This window comes from Schistosoma haematobium, chromosome 1 (assembly GCF_000699445.3).
Source record: "Schistosoma haematobium chromosome 1, whole genome shotgun sequence".
Lineage (NCBI taxonomy): Eukaryota > Metazoa > Platyhelminthes > Trematoda > Strigeidida > Schistosomatidae > Schistosoma > Schistosoma haematobium.
In genome coordinates this window covers 76,714,818-76,740,492 of record NC_067196.1, presented here as the reverse complement: position 1 = coordinate 76,740,492, position 25,675 = coordinate 76,714,818, and the positions used below count along the sequence as shown (strand labels likewise).

The following is a 25,675-nucleotide window of genomic DNA, read 5'->3' as shown; positions in this document are numbered from 1 at the left end:
TGACAATCAAAGCAAATTGATACTGTATTTAAGTCTTAGTGTAGGCTTCGGCTCCAAGATAAGTTATACTGATAGCTATAAGCCTAATTATTTGAAATTTTATTAAGTTTTGGATTGAGATCATGAAACGATTGGTGTTACAATACCGTTGGAAACCTGGAAGTACTGGACGGCCGTTTCATTTTATTGTGAGACACCTCAGCAGTGCGCATTGATGGTCCCGCTCGCGGGATTCGAACCAAGGGCCTTCAGTCACGCGCACGAACGCTTAACGTACTGGACCACTGAGCCGGCATCTAATGATGTCAGTGTCTAAAATCAATCAATTCACGAAATTGAGCGACCATCTTCCGTTATACTGAGGTAGACACATGTCTCTACCCGAAACGGATTAGCTCTACTGGTCACGGCTTTTCATTAGAACTCCGAGAATTCCCCCACGAAGCTAGTCAATAGTGAGCACATATATTAATTATCAGCACAAGATTTGTGGAGATTATTAAGTCCTGGTCCCAACGGTGGTCTAACACTAATCGATTCATGATCTCAATCAAAAACCTAATAATTTCCACAACCCCTATACTAATGATATTTTTTGAATGTTACAAATAAAACAAAACATGATAAGCATTTAGGTATCATTACCAATGTTTGACTTGATAATTTCAAATAAATTGAGCAACGCATAGATTGTTACAAATAAATCATATATTTTTAATATCCCAATAAGTACAAAAATTAGATTTTCTGACGTTTCGTAACTCATTTTAAGCCACTTCTTTATAGAATGGATAACCACATCAAAATTATTCCAAGTTTAGATTAATTTTCTAATTTATTTATAATAAGTATCTGTTTGAAAATAATATTTTATTATGTACTTGTGTTGAATTATTATAGATTGAAAAACTAGTTAAAAAATTAAAAGTTCAAGTACTGATCAACACAAATACTTAAGTGAAACTGGCGAAGATATGGAATAATGTTATGTTGTTATAGATAAATATCTAGTCATTATAATTTAAACGTAATTAAGAATATTACACAACCACGTAATTCATTCTTCCTTAATCACAGAACAGTTCATAACCAATATGGACTGAAAATAAAATCTATCTATATACAAGTTATGCAATGACAAATAAGAAATTTAATTTTGTCTAGCAAGAAGATAAGCAAACACTTGCATGGCATCCTTCGAAAAAGTATTGTAAATTATGTAAATAGTATAAGCTAATGATATTAATAGTTTTTTTAATCTTTCTATTCAAGCCAGAATGTTTATTCGTAAATAGTATAGCAGCTGGTAACCCTTAAGCGATTACAATTAACTCTTATTATAATTAATCAAAGATATAAAGATTTAGGATAACTAATTATATCAATATAATGAATGAAAAAATATCTAGTCTATGCATTACTCTATTTAAATCAGAAAATAAACTTTGATTTAACATTGTAATAGAAAACATAGTTACATGTTTTTTTCTGTATGACTATAGTACTTTTAAATAATCTTTATATATTCTATAACAATACCAGCTTAGTTTCAAAAGAAAACAATTATTAACACTGTACAACATTTTAAACATGTTCATTGCTCCCGTATATTCTTTTGTTTTGTTGTTTTTTACTTTAAACACCGAAGCAAATGAATCTATGTTAAATGAAATGTATTTTATTTTTGTTTTTCTCCAAGTATCTTCCTATTACATCTTATTCAACTGTTGTATATCGGATCATGAAAACCGTCTACAAACTCAACATGAAAGCTTATACTAATCAAATATATATATATTTTCAAAATGAAGCTTACGCTTAAGTAAGAAACAATTAAAATGAACCATGACAGTCATTTTGGTTCATATGGATAAACCACTTCATTTTATTACTTTTTTTCTCCTTTTTTTTGTATTTGCTTACAAATACATTGAAAATTACAAATGATTATTGAAAACAAATTATTTGTCTAAAACACATGTGTTTTTTTCTTGATTTTTCTCAACAACAACAAAAAAATATTATTTCTAAATAAAAATGAATGTTGTGAAATGATTCATCCAGAAGATATCACCGTCTGAATATAATAAATGATAGTCTCAAAAGGGGATCATATGGGTTTTATAATAATTTTAATAGTTGAGATCATGAATCAATTGTAGCTGATATTCATCTTCTGATATTAATCAACATATGCTCACTAGTGGCTGGCTTCATGAGGTGTTTCCTGGAGTTCTACTGGGAAGCCGGGTCTGTTGTGAGACAGTGACTCACTGAAGGCAATAGTAGATGTGTTGCTCAATTTCGTGGATTAGTTGAAGTTAGACATGAACACCGTTAGATGCCGACCGGCTGAGTGGTCTAGAGGTTGAGCGTCCGCACACTAGAATGATAGTCTCTGGGTTCAAACCTCTCGAGACAGGGTCGTGGATGAGCATTGCTGAGGAGTCTCACAGTATGGCGAAACGGCCGTCCAGTTCTTCAATGTTTTCCATGGTGTTCTAGCTTCTATTGACTCATGATCTCAAATATTAAAATTTAAATTTATTATCAGAGGAATATTTTTAATATGCAAGTTATTAAAACAAGTAATGTAACAATTACATTTTTTATTATTTATCACTTAATTTAGTCTACACACTTGTGAATCTATGCTTAATTTGAACACTTTATGAACCAGATATATTACAATTCCTTTCAGATAACATAACAACACATAATTATAAGGACATAGATTTGTTTATGAGAAAGTGATAAAGGGTTAATCAGTTTCAGATCGAAAGAATATAGATTTCAGTCCGTTTTATTATTTAATAGCTGCTAACGTATATAAGTTGTAACCTACATTTATTGCTATATTGATTGTTCTGCAACAAAGTAAGTTTTATAAATATCGAACCTTACATGTTTATATGCTGTCTCTGTTGATATTTTTTAGGATAGATTATTTGTACTTCTTTGATAATGATATTATACAGTTCTGTTATCATTTTAAATAAAAGGACACATTTTTGGAGATGTTGGGGAAGATTTGTAGCTTATGTGAATGAGTTTCACTTCAGCTCAGAGAGCAAAACTCCACTAAATGATATGCAATCGTCAGTTGGATTGTCATGATGCTGAACAGTTCTTCATGTACTTTAGATTAGCTGAACAAACACAGACAACTATTCATATAGCATGCATACTATAATGTACTAAACACTGCAATATGAAAAATCAAAATAACTTTCAGGAAGAAATAAACATGAGCAGAAAAACCCAATTATTACAAATAAACAAAATTTACAATAACTGCGGTGAATTACAGAGTAAAAGAACTACGCCTGAAGAACATCTGGAACTCAAAGCAATTGTCAACCAACACCAAGGTCAGGATTTTCGATACAAATGTCAAGACAGTTCTACTGTATGGGGCAGAAACTTGGAGAACTACGAAAGCAATCATCCAGAAAATACAGGTGTTTATTAACAATTGTCTACGCAAAATACTCCGGATCCGTTGGCCGGACACTATTATCAACAACGTACTGTGGGAGAGAACGAACCAGATTCCAGTGGAGGAAGAAATTAGGGAGAAGCGCTGGAAATGGATAGGACACACATTGAGGAAAGCACTCAACTGCGTCACAAGACAAGCCCTCACATGGAACCCTCAAGGCCGAAGGAGGAAGAGAGGAAGACCAAAGAACACATTATTCCGAGAAATGGAGACAGACATGAGAAAACTGAACAACAATTGGATGGGACTAGAAAGGAAGTCCTAGGACAGAGTGGGTTGGAGAATGCTGGTCAGCGACCTATGCTCTATTGGGAGTAACATGAGTAATGAATGATGATGAGACAAATTAAAAGCGTCTACATAAACTGTATTCAACATAATTTTAAGGGACTATTTTATTTTGACTTAATAATGCTCTAGAGTCTGATAACAATCAATAAAAATAATGAAAATACTGAACAATATTTTCTGTTTAAATATTTAATTTATGGCATCACACAATATACTTATTCCACTTTAATTAACTCGTTATAGACATCAAACATTCTAAACTACATTTATAGCATTTACGATATGAACAGTTGTATCTCATAAGAATTTTCTTTTAAATCTTTTCAACCAAATCTCCATAAATCACATTGGATAAATTAAATAAAGTATTCAACCTATTAGCAACTTAAACAAATGGTAATATTAAACTAGTTCTGTAAGGGGAAAAATGTTGCTAGAGACAGAAAAGCACATTTTACAAAAAGAACAAATTACTAATTATCCTCTAAAAAGTTATGATATTCTCCATTGTTCTAATTAAATAAGGAAATAATTTATTTTATATTAATCAATGCCAAAATTAATAAAATTCTAATTCCTGAATTTTAATATGGATTATATATCATCCTGTTATATAGAAATTTGATTGTTAACAGATTTACTATTTAATAATCTATTCATCTCTGTGAGGATAATTAAATTTGATTTCATTAGTAACTCTTGTTAATATAATCATTGTATCAAATGTGCAAGTTTATACCACACTATGATGCATCTTAATTATGCATAAACTAGTATTGAATTACATAGTGATAAAAAACTCTTTTTTTTAAAAACTAAAACTTCACATTTTTTTAAAAATTAATTAACACTTAAATTTATAAATTAGTGATTAATTTGTCTAAAAGGAACAAGCAACTAAACATATCACTATGAGAACTAATTATTCATTCGGCTGTCAAAAAGAAAAAAAAAATTTTTCTTTTATTAGATCAGCGAATTTACATGAGAGTATCATAGTGTCTCTATTAATTTGTAGTCTTTATAATATACTGAATAGAATATCAAATAAATGTTTAGTATGATTCAAGTTTTATAAATATGAATCATTGCTTAAATGATTGCCGATACATTTTGTTAATGAATAATGAACAGAAAAATAATCTATGGTTAACTGTCTGTTGCAATTTATCAGTTAATATATATCATAGAAAATATACTATGACTATTATGAATGTTTAAATAATATAAGTGATTAGTTGTTGTAAACTCTGATGTACTTTTGATGATCAAATAGTTCCTAATAAAAAATCCATTTTCTTACCTCAATTTACCATCAAGTATATAAGTTATTAACAAATGATTGGTTGAAGTTAGACATTAACACCGTTGGATGCCGGCTCAGTGGTCTAATCGTTAAGTGCTCGCGCGCGAAAGTAGTATGTCATGGGTTCGAATCCCGCGGGGGCATGTTCGTGGATGCGTACTGCTGAGGAGTCCCATACTAGGACGAAACGGCCGTCCAGTGCTTCCAGGTTTTCAATGGTGGTCTAGCTCCAACTGACTCATGATTTCAACCTGTGTAATAAATGATTTGTTTGTTTTCATCTTTTTAACGAAATGCTAAGAGTTTTATCATTATTTTTTTTAAAAAAAGTAAATAGTCTTAGAAATTGGATATCGGAATAAAATGCTTGTTGAACGCATATTGATTTTTTATGGTAACCCAAAAACAATGTCGGTCAATGACAAATAACATCAAAAATTATATATGCTCAAGGAAATAAATGAATTGAATGTTGAACTGTATAGTGATAAAATATGATACAATAAAAAAGATAAGTACTTATTTGAAATAACATTGAAGGTTTTCAGTTTAGAAATTTGACATAAACGAAATTAATTATTATTAATATAAGCTTTATTCAATATCATATTTTTGGTACAATATAGAATCCTCAGCACAAAGTATTTCAACAAGTTTCCGTTTCTTACTTCTTGGTCGATCCTGACGATAAATATTGAGTGATTGCCAGTTAGATGTTAGCAGTCCAGTAAATGAACATCTGAATAATGTATATTCTTTTCGCTGCACATTACCAGCGACCATATTATCTCTTATTGGGATTTTTGTAACTTTGACAACGAAAAGTTGTACACTTTTTATAAATGCACCAGGATATGTTATGCGATTAATAGACATAATGATATATTAAAACAAACAAAAATAGATAACTTGTTGAAATATTTAGATGGCAGGGACAGGTAGCCCAGATGCTCTAGCAAGCCACCTTAAATAATTTAGGTAATTTAGGTGATAAAAGTGTTTCATGTTTTTTGAATTTACGTACAGATTGACTAAAATATCATTTAACATAGCATATTTCATAAATATACATATCCATAAACAGTAGGACAACAGCTATTTTTACGACTTACTGTCATGACAAATAAACCAAATTGATATCAGAAATAATTGTTTACATAAATATGTTCATAGAAAATAAAATAAACATATTAAATGTAAATGGTATTTAAGAAGAAAATAATGTTTATATATTCTAAATTAAATTGTATATAAAGAATAAAATAAGTGGTACATGAAATGTACCTTCCTATTTAAGCTTCATTTTATGTCGATCATATTAATTTTTGTCATTTTAACTTGTGTATTTAAATCATCATTGCTTAATTTAGAAGAAGCTAGTTTTAGTATTTTGATGTATATCATTCTGAACATCAGTTTTTCAGTAGTATACTCAGTGAACATTGCAAGTTTGATTTATTTTCAACTAGTGTCGAACTTGGTATTGATTTATCAACAAGTTTTCAGTTTTAGAAATATCGACAAATAAGTATTGGAATAAAGGGATATAATGAAGTTTCGGTAGTCTGGTAATACTAATATATGATTTAAGAAGTTACCTTGATTCAGTATTTATTCCATACCTTTAATTTTAAAATATTAAACATTACCGCTGGAACAACATATAAAAGTGTATAATATTATTTCTCCTAATAAACGGTCGCATTTATGTACATATAAGAAAATAATCAAACCATTCACGTTAGTTTATGAGTCAATGGTAACAGTGAGGTAGATTACTTAATTGAATCTGATTAATAAAAAGCACAGATTGATCACAACATGATAGATGCAATAACAAGTATGAAAACAGTTAAAAGTAAAAATGGTGTGTATGGAGTCTTAGACATAGAAAGTAGATCAAAACATTTACAGACCGACGTTGAAATAACAAATGTTAGATTCTAATAAAAGTATGTAATAAGAGCTACTCAAATGTTCAAATAGTGAAGAACACGCACAACACTAACAGAATAAAAATAAGCAAACACAGGATATGAAAATTTTGGCGAATTTACCAGTTCACGGGTTAAAAGAGTTTGTTAAATGTTATTGAAATCGCGACTTTAAGTAACTTAAACAACCATTGAAAACCAATAAGCACATCACCTACTCTTCATGCAGTATGCACCGAGGACCCGGTCAGAGATACAACCCAGGATTTCTGATATTACTATGAGTGTTTAGCCTTCAGATCACTGAGCCGGCATTAGTCATTTTGTTCGTCCTGAGAAAGATTAGAGTATTTCTAACCGTTTTTTGAACAAAATTAGATAAATGTGTTCAAAACCATATAGCATCTACTTTACATAAGAGGTGAGATAGAACCGTACATAAGAACAACGAAAGTGCGCAATAAATTAGCTGAAACAATTTAGCTATATCTAATAGATGACAACAGTTGATTAAGTGTGGTAAAATATAGCCAAGTGTTATCTCCGGTTAACTCTTTTCAAACAACCAAGAAAAATATAGGTACCAATACGAACTTGTGTTAATTTAATTCGTTTATTTACTTAATCTGAAGAAGTGGCTTACATTAAGACATAAAACGTCCGAAATAAATTTTTCCACTGATTGGGTTACAACAAAAAATAACGAAAGCATCACCTCTGTTTTCTTCTTCAAAGAAGTATAAAATAAATGAGAGTAAAAGAATACATAGCTAAGGGATAAAATTCGTTTTTCCTTCTAGGAGGGCCCAGGACAGAGTGGGTTAGAGAATGCTTGTCGGAGGCCTATGCTCCATTGGGAGTAACAGGCGTATATAAGTAAGTATTCCAATGAATGGAACTTTGTATTTCTGACGTTTTATTTCTAGCTCAATGTAATTAGAAACACGAAAATTGTCTTATCAATTTTAATTGTGAAAATCATATGACATTTATAAAATGATCCATTAAAAGTCATTTGTTTAGCCATAGTTATCCACATAACTATTGATTTATACAAATGAATCAAATGTTCTACAATAGTAATTTTGTGTGTACTATATTTTTCAAGTAATAAATAGATAAAGGTTGACTTCGATTCTATTTAAAAGTAGTAGCGATTAGTTGTCTACAAATCAATTTATGTAGACAGAAAAATTTGTGTTGCATTTGGTGGTGCCATAGTGAACAGTTCACTGATACGTTTCTCTTCCTTTATTCTTTCAGTGGTTTATGCTTGATCTCATCTTTATTTATTCACAACAATTCCGTTGCTTATTTTGATTGAGTATTCATTTCTAACTTATAGTTATTTTGACAAGTCTCATTGTTTTAACATTATTCAAGAAAATATTTGACCTGTTAACAATTGAGAAGAGGTCCTTTATCAAGCTTCGCTTGTTCAGCAGCGGATGGAACCTGGAAATTTAAATATTGGTCAGCCCAAGTGGACTGCGCCTGAAGCCCCTCTGGGGCAACTGTCGGTCCCAAGCCAGGGTATAGGAGGAGAGTTGGGCATGGGAATAGTGACTCCAGCCCGTAGAAAACTAACTCTCTAAAACACGCTAACCAGAAAAAATAATTCGAACCACGTAAACTCCGCCCTGTGAGTTAGAAGGTCTTCATTTAGAAGAGTTTTTCCGGAATTCATGAGGCCGATGCCTCTTTTGACAACCAGAACGATTAATTTAGGTCCATAAAATTCTCGTACAATGTGGGTGACCGTAAGAGTCATCCAAATTGCTGCAGAAAGTGGAATGCCTGTTGATTGACAGTTCCATCTTTCCTTCAGCTCAAAAGTATATCTAAAAAGACTAATCATTTATTATTTTCACCCTCACAACTAAATACGATAAATTATTGTGCACAATATTGAGTATTTCTAATAAACGAGCCACATCGCACATATAACCAGTAGATCATCCATTTTCACCATTATTTGCCTTTGTAATTACTATTACTTTCACCATTCCTTTCGCCATAATTCTAACAAATTTCACGTTTCGTATAATCGATTACTTAAATGAATATGGAAAGCATTAATAGTTATTTATCATTACTGAACTAATTGAGTTTATTCACTTGATGCACATAATAACCAATGTAGAACATTTTATTTATCTATACAAATCAATTGATTATGTGAATGACTTAGAGTACATAAAATGAGAGGGATTCATTCAACATAGTTAATTATTATTATTATTGCTTTTACAAATGTCTTTGAAGGAAACCAATTAGATGAATAATATATTTGGTTAAAATCATTAGTAACCATAAAATTAAACAGTTATTTACTAATTACTGAATATCGTGAAAGATATTTTATATGATTCCTTTTGAAACCTATTAATATATCTTTAAGATCTATTACTGAAGAAACTTCAGGATTGGAAAACATTTCCCTTTTAGATTATGACAAACCAATGACAATATAAGTTTTTGTGAATATATTAACTAACTATCAGTCTATTATCTTTTAAGTTTAAATTGAAGATTATTTTTAGGCTGTTTATAGTTTATTGTGTTATAACATCACAACATAAGAAGCTATTAACGGGTTATAAGTCTAGACTTCAGTGTAGTAAAAAGCAAACAAACCGATCTGTTTTTAAATATTCTCATAGTACCCAGACATTTGAACATAATTATTCTGATTGACAATAATTAATGAATTTGTATTTAACTAATATCCTATCATTCCGTGAAACATGTTCCAGTTAATGTAAAATTCAATATGTGGTGACCAATTATTCGCCTAACTATCATTTGATAAAGCAAATAACAAATCTTGTCATATAAAATATTTAATTAATGTACTTTATAGCGTACGTCACAGCAAAACAATTCATACAACAAAATAACATGAGTATAACCTTAATCAAACTATAAAAAGTGTTTTGCTTATAATAACTAGATAAATAAACTTACATATTTATCAATTAAGTTACAGAAGAATCGAGTAAACAATATTGAAATTATGATGGAGTTTTGTTCTCTGAGCTGGATAGTTTGGTCGTGAAGCTTTCATCGTTCCTCTGAACATCACTTCAGATGGAAGTTTGTGCTGATGATTTCATTTAGAACGATGAAAGCTCCACGACGAAACCATCCAGCTCAGAGGACAAAACTCCATCAAAATCAACCCAACCATTTCAATATTGAAATTAACTTATCAAAACATATTACTAATATGATTATTCTAATGAAATGAAATATGACATACATATATGTAATTGTCTAGATAATGTTACAGAGAAATTGGTTGTGAACCAGTAATCCAGATTAATTCTGACTGAATTTCTCTAAAATACTTTAGAATTATTTTCTATAACGTTATGATCAATCCTTATTCTTCATTTATTGAATTAATTCCTACTGATGATTGTTTTATAGAATAAATAATTCATCAGTAATTTTACGGAACTATGACTCATTTACCAAAATTGCGTGCTTAAGTTAAAAAGTATTTCATCTAAACGAATTTCATGGTAACATATTTCAGTCAATATGATCATCTCCCTTAAATTAAGTTGTTATACAAAAAAAATGATACACTATTCAATCGAATAATAGTGAGCAGTTCAAAAATATATAAAAAGGAATATCCCTTCTTTTAGAGAAAGGTTCAAATGAATATAAGATGAATCATTTTTTTTCTTCGACGGTTCAATCAACATATTTCTATACTCAAAGTAATGTTTTTAGCATAGTGTAAAATGATAACCAAATATAATGAATAAATTTCTATGATTATTTTTATTAAGATAATGTGGACAATATCTAATACAGACAAAATATTCGTTAACGATAAGAAAATACTAGCATGATTAGTTAACGAAGCTTAGTAATGATAAACATGAAACATTGAAGTATATTTTTTCGACCAGTTAAATATGAAATTTAAACGAGTTTATACTACTGTGTTGTAATCAGTAGAATCAAAGAAATCTACATAATAATACGTAATTGCGTTTTATACGTTCATATATTGATTAATTATTGTCAACTCGTACTAACACCATGATCAGTAAACTAGGGGATTAAGCTTTGATACTAACTTTAGTCAATATTACCGAATAATTATTCAGACACAATTATACGAACGAAGAATATTCTTTTCAATAATTTCTAATCCGGTTCTACAATTATCATATCTAAATTAATAATTCATAAAATTGGCCAGATTTAAGGCAGAGTACATCATTTAAAATTGTAATATGTGGATTAAGAATTGTTGTTTGCTATATCAAATCACATCAAATCGTTAACGTTGGGGATGATTAACATAAAGTGTTAACTTGAATCAGTTTATAAATGAAATGATCAGAATAAAAATGGTTTACATGGAGTGAGAGAGAATAATGTAGTTACAAATCTGAAATTACGTGATATGTAGAATAATATGAATTACGTCAGATATAGTAGATTATTGTTGACCATATATTGACCATACTTATTCTGACCATTTATCACACAATTTCATCTCATTTATAAACTGATTCAAGTTAACACTTCGTGTTAATCAGCCCCAACATTAACAATTTGATTTGATTTTATATGACAAGCAATCCTTGATTCACATATTTTAAATAATGTACTCTGCATTAAATCTGGCCAATTGTATGGATTATTAATTTGGATATGAGATAATTGTGGAACCTGATCAGAAATTATTGAAAAGAATATTCTTCGTTCGTATAATTGTGTCTGAATAATTATTCGGTAATATTGACTAAAGTTAGAATATTCTTTGTTCATAATAATTGTATTTTAATATAATAGGAATTTTTCCAGTGAATAATTCTTCACTAATCAAAGGTTTTAAACTGAAGTTTCTTACATGTTAACCATTTCACAAAGCTTTTGTGGAAAATCTTAATCATAGAATTAACATTATGAATTGAATGTTTAATTTCTAAATATGAACAGTATTCTGATTTCTTTTATGGTTAGAGATGTGATATGAAATTGGTTCATATTTCACTTTGATCATTAGTTCTTTCATGATGATGGACTACTGCCAAACAACACATCATGCATGTAATTAACTGAGCATTTTATTAACTATCTTCAATCAAATGACATCAAATCTGGCCGTTGCATTTTGAAATTTTATTTGATTACAATAAATAATCCTACTCATACACTTTAGTATCATTAAATAACAAGTAAACAATATGACTCACTATCAGTTCTTAATTATACAAGTTATATTATGCTACGTTAATCATTGTCAAAGTAGCGACTTTGATAAATGACTTTTTCAAAAGAATCTAACTATATAATATGACATTATTTAATAAAAGTAATATAAATGAATTAATTCTCTCATTGATAATCATTTAGTTTCATATTGTTTTTCTCACATCAAATGTGACTAATACTTCCTGTTATTGGTGTATTATTATTATTATTATTCATTGAAATCCAATGTGAAAGAAATATAGACAAATTCTCAAGTCTATAAAATTTGACATGACAATGGAGAAAAATAGAAGAAAAGAAACACAATTAACAAAATAACACTAATTATAGAATAATTAATTATCTGATTATAATATTGAGAAATTAAAAGTAATCAATAGTTTTGATAGAACATTGAGAAGACGGAGTTGATCAGATCAACCCCGCCTTCTCATTGTTCCATCGAAATTTACAAAAGGGACTAATTGTGATTGTACAGCTTTGAAAATGAATTCGCCGAGAAAAGAACTCTTCGCTGAACTAATCTTTTTTATTTAATGTCTTAATGGGTGTATTCCGTTTATTAAATGCTTTATATCAATAGCTAACAAATTGTTATGTTCTAGTTCTTTTTTATGTTTCTTGTCACCACTTAGAAATAACAATATGCAGAGAGGTGTTTTGTGGATATTATAATAATTTTAATAGTTGAATTCATGAATCCATTGAAGTTAGATCACTATTGAGAAATTTGAAAGAACTGAATAGCCGTTTCATCCTAGTATGGGATTCCTTAACAGTGTGCATTAATTAATTCATGAATTCAATTAAAAATAACATGACAATGAAAAATAATCGGTATTTTGTTGAAATGATTTAAATAATGTTTTTTTTCCTTTTTCTTGTGGGAAAATTACTTATTTTTAAACTATTTTTCATAAACAGAACATAATGACCTAGTGAAATGATAGTTAGTTATATAATATACCCTTGTGGGCCGCTTCACATGAGAACCAGACACCGTATAGGCTTTAACGCTACAATTTGAATAGTACAGCTCAACCCTGTGGCGCAACCACACAGGCACCAAGCACCCTGGTGGACCATTCGCACCACTCATATAAACATTCACGTCGCATGTATGGTTATTCCGATAAATGATCGCGAGAATCAATTATGCACAGCACGAATAGGTCAAAGTTGACCTATTCCGCTTACACGAAAGTCAAACTCATTAATTTTAGCAATGGCGATATGCCTTACAATGTCCCAATCACAATGGAACTTGAGAACACTGAAAAGCAACCACCAATATGAATGAAGCCGGTTAACCAGCAAACCAATTTTATGCATGAACAGTCGGCAAAACTTGCCAAAGTAATGCCGAACCATTCAAAATACTAATGGTGAACCTCTAGTCTCATATGAGACCTTCGGCTCTACACAGCCATATAGATTCTAGGTTATAGTGAAATGATATGTGTAGATAATTATTTTAATTAGAAAGTGTATTTTTAATGTATCACGAAAAAGTATCTGAAAAATAGTATGTCTTTAATGATTATCTTAGAATGTACTGTTATATTAAAATAAACGGGCAGGTATAGAAAAATGAATAAATGAATGTTTAAATTTATTAAGATGATATTCCCTGAAAGACGAACTGAATCCAAAGTACCAATTACTTTTAAATGACTTAATTTGCTATTTATAGGTAAAACAATTGAAAAATAATCATATTCCCAGTTTTTTGGTAAGTTGTCATTCGAAAATGATCCAGCCCTTGGTTTAGTTGGGCAAATTACCTATTATGATGTGTGTAAATCCTAAGTTCCGAATAGTTTTTAAAATCTTTCATTGTAAAAAGACATGTAATGATGACTATGTAACTGTATATTATCCAGTTCTTTACTTTGTAAAACGACATCTGGAAACTCAAGCAATATATACATATATACGAAGAGGTAAACTGTCTGACAAATCAAATGGTATAAGCATTTCTCATTTGCCTCATTAATAATAGTTGGTCTATACAACAGATTACAAATTGGTTTAATGGTATAACGTATTATTATACCAATGTGATATATCTTAGATACACACGTTAGCATGTTTTCATGACATTGTTTCATTGAAGGCCGTTGCTACTGAAATCTATGGAAAAAATGTATGATTAATTACGGAATGAATGAATAATATATATTTAATGAAATTAAATGTGAAATACTAATGTAATATTAATTTTAATAGTTAAAATCATAAGTGAATTGAAGCTAGATCATTATGGAAAACCAGGAAGCACTGGCCGACCGTTTCGTCCTGTTATGGGACTCCTCAGCAGTGCACATTCACGATCTTACCTCGCGAGATTCGAACCCAGGACCTGATGGTCTTGCGCGCGAACGTCTAACCTCTAAACTAGTGCTTCAAAGTTTTCCATAGTCGTCTAGCTTCAATTGAATCATAATCTCAACTATTAAAATATATAGATTTATCAGTGTTTGATAAAAGTTAACTAAATCACTGTCATATGATTTAGCCAATTAATCATTTATTTTATACAGTTATAATGATGAAGAGAAAAAATGATTTCAGTCAATTAACTTTCATATATAGGCGAATGTTCCTTTTTATAAATAATTTCAATTAAACAATGATGATTACCTAATTCTTATATTGATTTTCTTTTAGTTATTTATTTATTATTATTTATTTTCTATAATCAATAAAAAATCAATTTAACAAATCTAATGATTTAGAGGTAAATATTATACTGATTTGGCAATAATAAACGAACCTCATGTTTTATGTAATAAGTTTCTCATTTTACTGATAAAAGTCTTTTACTTTAGATAAATTTCTCTTAAAAAAAAGTATAACTTGAATGAAATATGGAAATGTTGTTATTAACTAATAGAATAATATGAAATTTATATTTTCCTATGAGTAAAGGAATGTACATATTGTTCAGTCTAATGACAGGATCTCGTTACAACTTGCAAAAGAATGTTTAATCAATACAAGTTTATTTAAGAACTGTCACTTGCTAATATGAAATCATCACATGATAATCAGAATATAATTGACAATAAAACATAAGACTATAGGTTTATGACAGGTATTATTTGTCTCTTGATAATAAAGTTTATATCCTTGTGTATTTTTTCAACAGAAAAAAGGAAGAGAGACGATAGTGTTTTGAAAATAAACCAAGTCTATTTGTCTACAGAATGATGTGTTAACATAGGATATTTGACCGAATGGATTGGTATCCGAGACTGCGAGGATAACAGTTTTATGTTTTAAGTATTGCTTCAATGAGAATACGTGAACTATACGGGACAAAAAGTCATCTTAAACCTTGGAAGATTTTATACTGCCTATGGACATTTTGTAAGTGTTTGGTTAAAATATGATTGTATTTAGCAACGAAATTAGTCAATAAAATTAAGAAAAAGCTTTCATGAATTGCATTTTAATTACATTAAAATATTTATATAACAACTGAACAAGGAAAACTATCATAGAATTTGATCTTAATTTTATGAACTACTGGGTCTTCCAGAAATACAAACGGGTAATAAAGTTACAGTGGGCCCACAAAATGCGTAATATGTCAGTGAGGAGTTTGTTATGACAGTTGAACTTCAGTAAAATTACGCACCAATCTAAGTTAGGTTGTTTCATGATTTTAACACCATATATATATATATATATATATGAGTGGAAGGATTAACATTATATCTTGTTGTAAAGAAAGCTCTACACCTAATCATATGGAAGAATGCTGTTTATCAGCAAAAATAGTAATCTTTAGTTAAATAGTATAATATGACGCGTCAGCAAATAGAACTTTAGTCCCCTAATTCGCTACCCGGTTGCGTGGATGTGGATGCGCCCTTCTGAAAAGCCCCATACTAAGACTAAAGTGAACTTTAGTGCTTCCGGGTTTTCAATGGTTGTCGAACTTAAATTACTTTGTGATTTCAATAAAATTCAGCAATCTCTACAGTCTCATGCTGAGCTGTTACATATTATGGGAAAAAACATCTATATCATCCAACAATTTATGATTAGTTAACCAATGGAAAATCAAATACCAGCAAATTATTGTATTGTTTATATACAGCTGTTTGAAATATATATTTTCCGTAGACATAGATCCGTATTATTATCAGTTCTTGACTGAACAATTTAATTACGTAATAGAAAGTCGATAAACAGAGATAAACAAATTTAGTTCGAACAAGATTTTTTTCGGTGATTGTTGGATGATTATTGACTTACGAGAAACAATCCAACATACATAATAACTATCCAGTAAAAAGTTTTACAATATGAAAATTGATTTATGTATTGTTCAGACTTGATTTTATGCATTCTTTTGAAGAATTATATGATCTATTGGTACTAATTAGAGTAAAACAAATTAAGTTCCAGTGTCGTATTCATGATATAAATAATCATTTACGCGAAACCAGTCACGTTGCTCAGTTTATTAATTGTTATGTGATAGAAAGTCCCAACTGCTTTAGTTCAGGATCTTGAATTATCTAGATGATTGATAGGAATTTTGTGATGTGTTTAAAAAAGACACTGATATCATATCTAGCATTAAATGATATGTTTGTTTAAGTTCTTTTCCAAGTCAGATAAAAATGTGAATTATGACTCAAAATCGTCATTACCTTAACGTACTGATAGCTAATCAAGGTTATCACAAGTGAAATTACATTGTAAACAATGCACTTTTTCGATAATTTTTCTTGAACACATGCATATCAAACGAAAATCTGAATTCTATCAGGATTCTTACTGTTAGTCTTCAACAAACTCACCATCAGTTCTACCAAATGAATTAAGAGGTGCAATTAAATGGTAACCTAGTCTAGCTCAATATGATTTAGACTCGGACAAAGGAACTCGACTCCATGGATATTGTGGATCTCCTACATTTTTCTGATTTATATTCGACTAGAGCACTCAATGACTGTGCGAAACTTAATTTATGGCAAACCATAGCCTAGTTGATTGATAAACATTATCGAAGATAAGACATTTAGTACGGAGGCCGATGGTCTGAATTCAGCTATAGTTTTGTGTATTTTTGTAATGTCAAACGTTTCAGTCTATATCAACCTAATCCATTAACTTAACTTCATTCGGTTTAAATTATCCCATTGTTGATAATTTAAAATGAAATTTGATCTGCTTTGGTAGGCAAATGGGCATCCTGTGAGGATTGCCGCATTATAGCCATTATGAAACAAGTTGTGTTACTATAAACCAGTCTCAGCAAGATAAGGCATTAACTTTTTGACGAACGACAAATTCCAAGTATTACTAGACGGTTAATATACATTGTAGTGAAACATATGTATTTTGATATATATTCAATTAAAATGTGTATGTACCAACAATATATGAAGAGGAAGTATTTGATATTAATTCCAACTAACTTACCTCAGGTAAATTATCAGACATGCAGTAATTCTTTGTGAAGATTGTATAATTGACAAGAGTAGGGTCATAAAAAATAGCTGTTAAATAATTTTCATCACTAAGTGATATCATTTGTTCTTCGAATGAATTCATAGACTCCACAATTTTCTTAAATGCTTCATGGCTGTAAAATAGGTAGCAAATCATAAGAGAAAACTTTACTGTAACAAACTATTCATTCATTCAAATATGTTTTCATTAACGATTTGATTATTTCTATTCGTGGTTCATTTATTTTTTGCAAGCAGGAGTTGTGACACCTTTGCTGTTAACCAACAAACGTTTTATGAAAAATATGTTACCATTTAAGATTCATATATACATAACAAGTGATCAAATTAAGTCTAATATTTACTAAAGGAAACTACCAAATATTTCTTCAGTGAATATTAATTCGAGATGGCAACTTTGAGATGGTGGAGATTCGTATCTCACTTTCATGATTTTGGTGAAGTTTTGTTCTCTGAACTGGATAGTTTGGTCGTGGAGCTTTTCATTGTTCTTCTGAAAGACATCATCAAGATCAAGGTCTAAAGGGTAAGATGGGAGTCATATGTGAAGAAATTCTAACACTTCACTTCTACTCGAAGTTTGTGCTAATGATACCGTCCAGAAGAACAATGAAAACTCCAGGACCAAATTATCAAGCTCAAAGAACAAAACTCCGCTAAAAAGATGATAACTTCCCTATACCATACTGTTATGCGGAATATAAAGAATTGTTCAAAATATTTCCTTTTATTATTATTCATAGTTGTGATAAATTTTGTGACATTGTATTTCTGTTGCGTAAGTTGATGTCATAGTTTTACTTTCATCAATATATGATAATTAACAATATATTCTTTTATCTGTGACAAGTAAGAAGGTGAATTGTTAGAATGTAGATCCTTCGACCAAAATATAGTTCATCAATGAGGATGTAATGTTAATCAAATATGTTGAAAGTTTATTTCAAAAGTCAATTAAATGATAACGGATGATTTTACTTGTCACCAATTATAGCCACATGGAATGTCCTGTATTTGATTCTTATGATTAATATGAAAGATTCGGTCAGTGCTTTTACAATTTATTAACCTAGTAAGCTTATAGTATATTCCCATTTATAATATAGTATTTTTAGGATTATTTTGCAGTAACCGAGGTAGCACTACAATGTTCTTTCGTATTCAGTCAGTGAATTCAATCTATTGTATCGATTAGTATGGTATTAAACTGCAGTACTGAAGAGTATATGATTTTTTAGGGTCACTGGACTAAGTAAAAGAAAGCATGCAGAAATCGGGATGAGATAAACATCACACTACAGTGTAATTTTGTATCTAGCACCAATATTTGACTAAGTTTTCATTCTACCCGTTATGATGACTATAAATATTGATATAAACCTGTTAAACAGGAAGTTTTACCGTTATTCTAAAGCGGATCAAGTCTTCTAAATTTGTTTGTATCCTATAAGGCGCATAGTTATAAATTCCTACATTTTTGTGTATACGTGCGTATGAAAATTTGTTCTACTGTTTTAGTCGGGATATCTTATAAAGTGTGTACAAGTGAATATCCGTGAAACACAACAGTTTAGTGGAACAAATCAAATATAACCAAACGGCATACAACACTCTAACAGTAGGCAAGTAATTAAGCAGACCACCCACTGTGAAAAAAAGAGAGAATTTTACAAATGACCCCTATGATAAAAAAAACGGCCAAGCAAGTAAATTATTATACTGTTCATAAAAGCTGGTACAATTCATTACTAACATAACTTTAATATTTGATCACTGTATTAATTTGATATACACATGATGATGGCATCAACAAGGTTATCTTTAACCATATCATTTTATTTAATACTTACTTAAGGTGGTGTTTACAACGAAAGTTCGTTTGGAGATTGTTATATTAAAAGCTCAGGGTTATTTGTATGTTACATGAAATGAACTTTTTAAAAACTAGACAAAATCTTTAGTGGGTACAGAAGATAAACAAATGCACATCTATACAATGTATCACGAACTTTATTTACTAGTTTCCAAACAAATTAAGTAATCCTTGAATAAGCTAATTTTAAGATAATCATTTCAAAAATCATATTCAATCTTAAGTTGTAGAACATTTAGATCAAAACTTTATAAGTATTTGAGCAGTTCAATTAAATTGACTTGAAAGAGTTTTAAATGACCTTTCATCAGTGTGTGAAATGACTGCTGATTACAAGTATTTAGTGGTCGCTGATGACTAGCAAACAACTCATTATATAAATGGTCAGTCGCTACAATAAAACTCTTACTCTGAATCATTATGTATTCAATGTGTCAACACAATAATATGAAGTGATAGTAGTATGTTATATATTTGATATGAAAGCTGTTTTATTGTTGTGAAATATCATATTATTGAATGATGATAACTAAAACTATCAACGATATAAACAATAAGTGGTAATAGAATTTTGAATAAATCGATTCTGTTCATTTCAATTCTGTATCATCGTGACTGCGCAAAATAATAATGGATGTTATGCAAATATATAATACTGTCCCTTTGGACTATGAAACATATGAAAGTCGTTGTCTATGTTTTTTCTTAAAATTTATTCTACTATAATACATTTTGTATTGTTTATCTGAATCTTCCAACTGTCTCTTATTAGCATATGTACATCCTGTGTGAACTGCTTTGACTGCCTTAAGTCACAAGCATTATAAGCTGAGATGATGATTGCTATCAATGGGATCTAGAACGCGTGTTTCATCGAGCTGTCGAGTCCCAAATAGAATGAAATGCGTGTCCTAGATTCCACTACTAACCACCATCCATCTTTGCTCATCCTATTACAGTTGTTTACGAATCAAATTATTACTGGACATATTTTAAAGATGGATTTCAAAGGAGTGAGAACGTTCACTTTCAACTTAGCGAATACAACGTTCCGACTTTTGAATACTTTGAGTTATTACATGTTTTCATGTGAAGTTCAAACTTGTTTACATAAAAATACATGATAAATACCTTAGATTTCGGATTAAGAAATGCTTATAGTAACTGTTACCTGTTAAAATAATAAAAATCAGTTCGACTGTCTATTTCAATTATTGTTAGCTTTTGTTAGTATTTTATTGAAATGTAGTGTCATGTTTATTCAAATAATTGAAACCAATAAAGACTAAAACGAAAAGTATAGAAGGAATAAATCAAAATATTTTTAGTTATTCGTCATTCCCAATTTTGAAAAGCTAGAATTAGAAAGAATTAATTCTTCAGAATTAGGACTCATACTGTTTATTTAATGCAAATACAGTGATGTTATGTATTCAAATTCAAAATGAGAATCGTAGAAAAATCGTAGAAAACATCACTAACAATAAACAATCCAAACAACAAGTGGCACTCATAAATGGGTACATACAGAATAGATAGTTTATATTCGTAAAATTAAAAACATAAAATTAAATTAAAGTTAGAATTTATACAAGTAGTTGATAGCCAACTCCAAATCTTAATAATGCATTCAATATTGCAAAAATTAAGTAAATGACTTTGATACTTGCTATCAATTTTTGACATTTTATAACTCTAGTCGATCATAGTCCTAATTTATGTAAAACAGCATATGCTTAGATATTTTGAAAATAAATTCTGTTTTCTCAGTAATAATATTAAATCATAAGATACGTTCATCATCATACATACATCAACCATCAGCTGACTATTTTGTTTGTTTTATAAAACTAGAAAAGAAAAATATTACAAACCAGGTAAAAAAATATGTCAGTATGGGGGTTTGTGGAAATTGTAGTATTTTCATAGATGAAATCACGAATCAATAGTGGATGCGCACAGCTGAGGACTCCCACACTGGGAAGAAACAGCCTTCTAGTGCCTCCAGATTTTCAATAGTGGTCAAGTTTAAATAAACTCGTGAGTTCAACTGCTAAAACAAGTATATGTCGCGTATTAGATCGTTTTGACCGTGTATAACATGTGATTACAAAATAACTATATTTTCAGAAATCATGCATCATGAAACAATAAATGAAATAATTCATATTTTATAGTTTGTTTGAATCTTTCCACTGATGTTTAAGACTGCAATTATTCAGTCTTTTATTGGCATATGTGTATCCTGTACGGATTGCCTCGATATTGTCTTAAGTCACAAGCATTATAAGCTGAGATTATGGTCGCTAGCAGTGGGATCCAGGGACGGAGTGAACATCAACTCTGGAATGTAGATACAATCGGCTGACAGGTTCCAAATAGGACGAAAGGCGCTTCCTGGACACCACTGTTAGCCACCATCCATCTTTGCTTATAGAGAATAAAATAGCTGAAGTAATCCATTGACATTGCTTACAATACACAAACCAATAAAAACCATACTATTAGGTTTCTTAATTTCCATTTGTTGATCTGCAGCTTCGAATCGATCAGTTTATGATGAAATAATTACTTTTGGAATAAATCTCTCGATATTGTCTTCATATTCAGGTTTTGACTATAGAGTGAGATGCAACATTTTGGATTGGGTTATTCACCACTTGATAAGTAGGAACAGTATAGACGCAAATGTATGACTGAATATTAACCCTTAATGTGTTAGGCTCACATTTTTTATGTTATGATCGAACAGAGATCCAAAAACCTGTTGAATATCATCCAGTAAATGCTTCTCCACACAACCACTTTCAGGTATACTAACCACATGTAATTTTTAAAACTAACTCAGAGAATCTTATATAATTATATCGATTTTGATGTCGTGGAATATTCCTAATTATTTTCTATTTTAGCGTAATAAAATTTCAATCTCCAAAGAAAAAAAATCAAGAAAATATTGGGAACTATGTGATTTGTTTGCACAATACTTTCCGAACATTCTGATCATATATACACTTGCTAAGACAAATTAGAAGATAAAAGGAAGCAAAGATAATAACAAGGTGGTGAATGTCAAAAACAATGCAAAATTCACTCTGAACAATAAACCAGTATTACCAGAGTAGATTAAGGGTAAGAATAAACTATGTTTGAAAACATATAGGGGATTTCAGTTTTCGTATATGATATCTGAATGGTAAGATGGTATATATATAGAGTTTATAACCATAATTTCTAAATGAAATTTGCACGTTATGTAACTGACGACAAATTTGATAGTTGAATAATTGAGTTATAATTTACGCTAGGTCGAATAAAATTATACAGACCAAGCAACAAAAAAAAACATATTAACCGATAAAAAAAGTATTTCATGTGGGAATTATTAGTAGACGTGAAAATGTTTGAGTTTACTAAGTTTTACGTTTTGTTCATTGATGCAGAACAGATATTAATTCATGTGAAATAAGCCGTAATAGTGAAATGTTAGTCATTTATAATAGTTTACTTCATTTTAAAAACAAAATACTCACCTTATTATTTGTTCACAATGCTGGTTCATTTGTCTCAATATACCATAATTGTTAGAAATAATAATATACGTTGAGTTGTTAGTACATAGAAAACAGATGGTTGGTTTAGGTGAAATTGAGTTGACTAGAAAAATGAAGAAGAAATATTTATGCAATTAGAGTGTAACATAGTAAGAGTACATGTATAAATGGTTTTACAAGGAATTTTATTCCTTATTCTAGAATAATTATAATTTAGATCGCATGACATTGTTTGATCACTAGATAATATAATAATAATGGACCTTGACAAAATGATCCTTCCTTTTGAAGTATCATTTTGTATTCTTTTTCTTTCTTGATAAATTGCCAACATGTTTATTCAATCAATTCGTTTGACTGTTTCTCACACTGTTGTGGTTATTTAACGCTACAAATAAACCATGAAAAGCTCTACTTGACTATCCTTTGATATTTTTCGGTAATTATTACCAACGAACCTTAACAGTCGTCACTCATTTCAGTGTGTTCAGAATCATTGCTCCCATTACCATCGTAAGTAATAAGTTAGGTAGCTACTTGAAATAATATAGATCACTTATGGGGTTCATTGAAAGTTTATGTGTATGCAGCTAATAAGTAATACTGGAAAATAGCTTCCCGATGACTATTTTAACTTTATTATAGATTTCGATAATCTCAATCCAAACCATGCAATATAACGTAATTGGCTATACAAGTATCCTTTTTATACATTAATCAGTGACTTTAGTCTGATGAACCAAGGAAAATCAGTAACTAGATGTTTTTCAAATTTCAACGAGTCGGTGTATCAGTAGACTGGAACAACTAGTGGTAAGCTCTACAACTTGAAAATAACGACAGGGAATAATATGAAACTGTTATTCTTATTATTTGCACAATCATTACCTTCTAATCTATTCACTTGAAGTTTAATTATAATCATTTAAATGGTTACGAAAGTCTTTGCTAAAAAATATGAGATTCGTTACTGAACAGTTTGACAATATTTTACCGAAAATCTTCGATAGTGTAAATTCATGAATTTACAATAATAAGAGTTAAAATTAACTACTAGGACGAAACAATAAGACGAAATGGCCGTCCAGTGCTTCCAGGTTTTGCATGGTGGTCTAGCTTCAACTGACTCACGATCTTAACCACTGGAATTAATATTTTTTGATTAAAAATATTTAAAATCTCATGCACATCTTAAGTAAAGCATATTTATCATAATGTTTTTACTGTGATAAACACTAGTAGAGATATAATCTGGGATGAAACGGCCGTCTAGTTCTTCCAGGTTTTCCATGGTGGTCTAGCTTCAATTAACTCATGATCTTAACTATTAAAAATATAACTTTTAAGGCAATCCAATAAATTACAGTTGATTGATTCTCATAAATTCAATATTGTATTAAACTCCAATTGTTCGAATGAATGTGCTATCAACGAATTCGTATCAATTGATAATTATATGGACATTCTGATCCATATGTTTGATCAGTGAAATATACCATATACAAATGATCAGAGGGAATTCACTAGTAAATATTTTATTCTTTTTCTTAGAGGAAAGCGTCACCATCCACTAAAGATCTTAAGCATAAATATCTTTTAGTCAGCCTTGTAGCATAAATATATATTCTTCGGCTTTGTCTAGCAAAATATACAATGACTAAAAATACTTGTAGCCAAATTGGATGACTTATAACTATAATGTTCTCCGAAACGCATAGGTTAACTGTGCAGAATTAGGATTTGGTGATATTGTTCAGTGTATAATGAGGACATCCTAATTAATAGAATACCACTGAAAATTTTAAGGCGATATCAATCATCAAAACGTATTATAAAGAAAAATGTTTTTTCGGACTGATAATGGGGGTAGTTAAAATAACAGTTCTCAAAGAAATGTTGTGTACTATAGCCGATTACATTCTTCAGAAACAAGGCGGAATTCTGATGTTACAGTTATCATATATATATATATATATATATATATGACGTTGCAAGTTCGGAAACATAACAACCTTTTACGGATACAAGTATTCAAAATGAACAGCCTCAAGATTAATTAACCTTAATGTCCTATAAACTGATTGATTGGCATATAAAAAAACATCATTCTAAAAAAATTAACGAATGTTTATAATTCATCTTAACTTAAAATAAGCATCACTGTTGAAATTATACTTCGTTTACATTTTAATTAAAGGTAATATATTTTATCTTGAAAGTGATTTTTATAAGTTACTGTCAATCAATCTGAGTTTTTATGATTACTTGAAGGCCCTTGATAAATGGTTGGATACAAAATGACCTAGGTATTTTAATTACTCTAAGTAAAGAAACAAATTTTATCTATATTGATTGATGATTGTATATTCTGTATTGTATAATTTCCCAGTATTTAATTATTCTTCCTCAATACTTTCTGACGATAAACATTTTGTTTTTCTAAATTATATAGTGAATCATCTATATCTAGTTGTTTGTG

The 25,675-nt window shown here is 29.9% G+C and overlaps 1 protein-coding gene across 1 annotated transcript in view; it reads right to left on the bottom strand.

Annotated features, from left to right (window-relative positions):
* MS3_00010224 (uncharacterized protein) overlaps nt 1-25,675 on the bottom strand; it is a gene marked incomplete at both ends in the record, with an annotated part of 139,567 nt that overhangs the window by 73,945 nt on the left and 39,947 nt on the right. The window contains 2 exons of the mRNA XM_051218582.1: nt 17,720-17,882; nt 23,176-23,299. Coding sequence (XP_051075184.1) covers nt 17,720-17,882; nt 23,176-23,299 — 287 coding nt within the window. The remainder of the gene's footprint in view (nt 1-17,719; nt 17,883-23,175; nt 23,300-25,675) is intronic.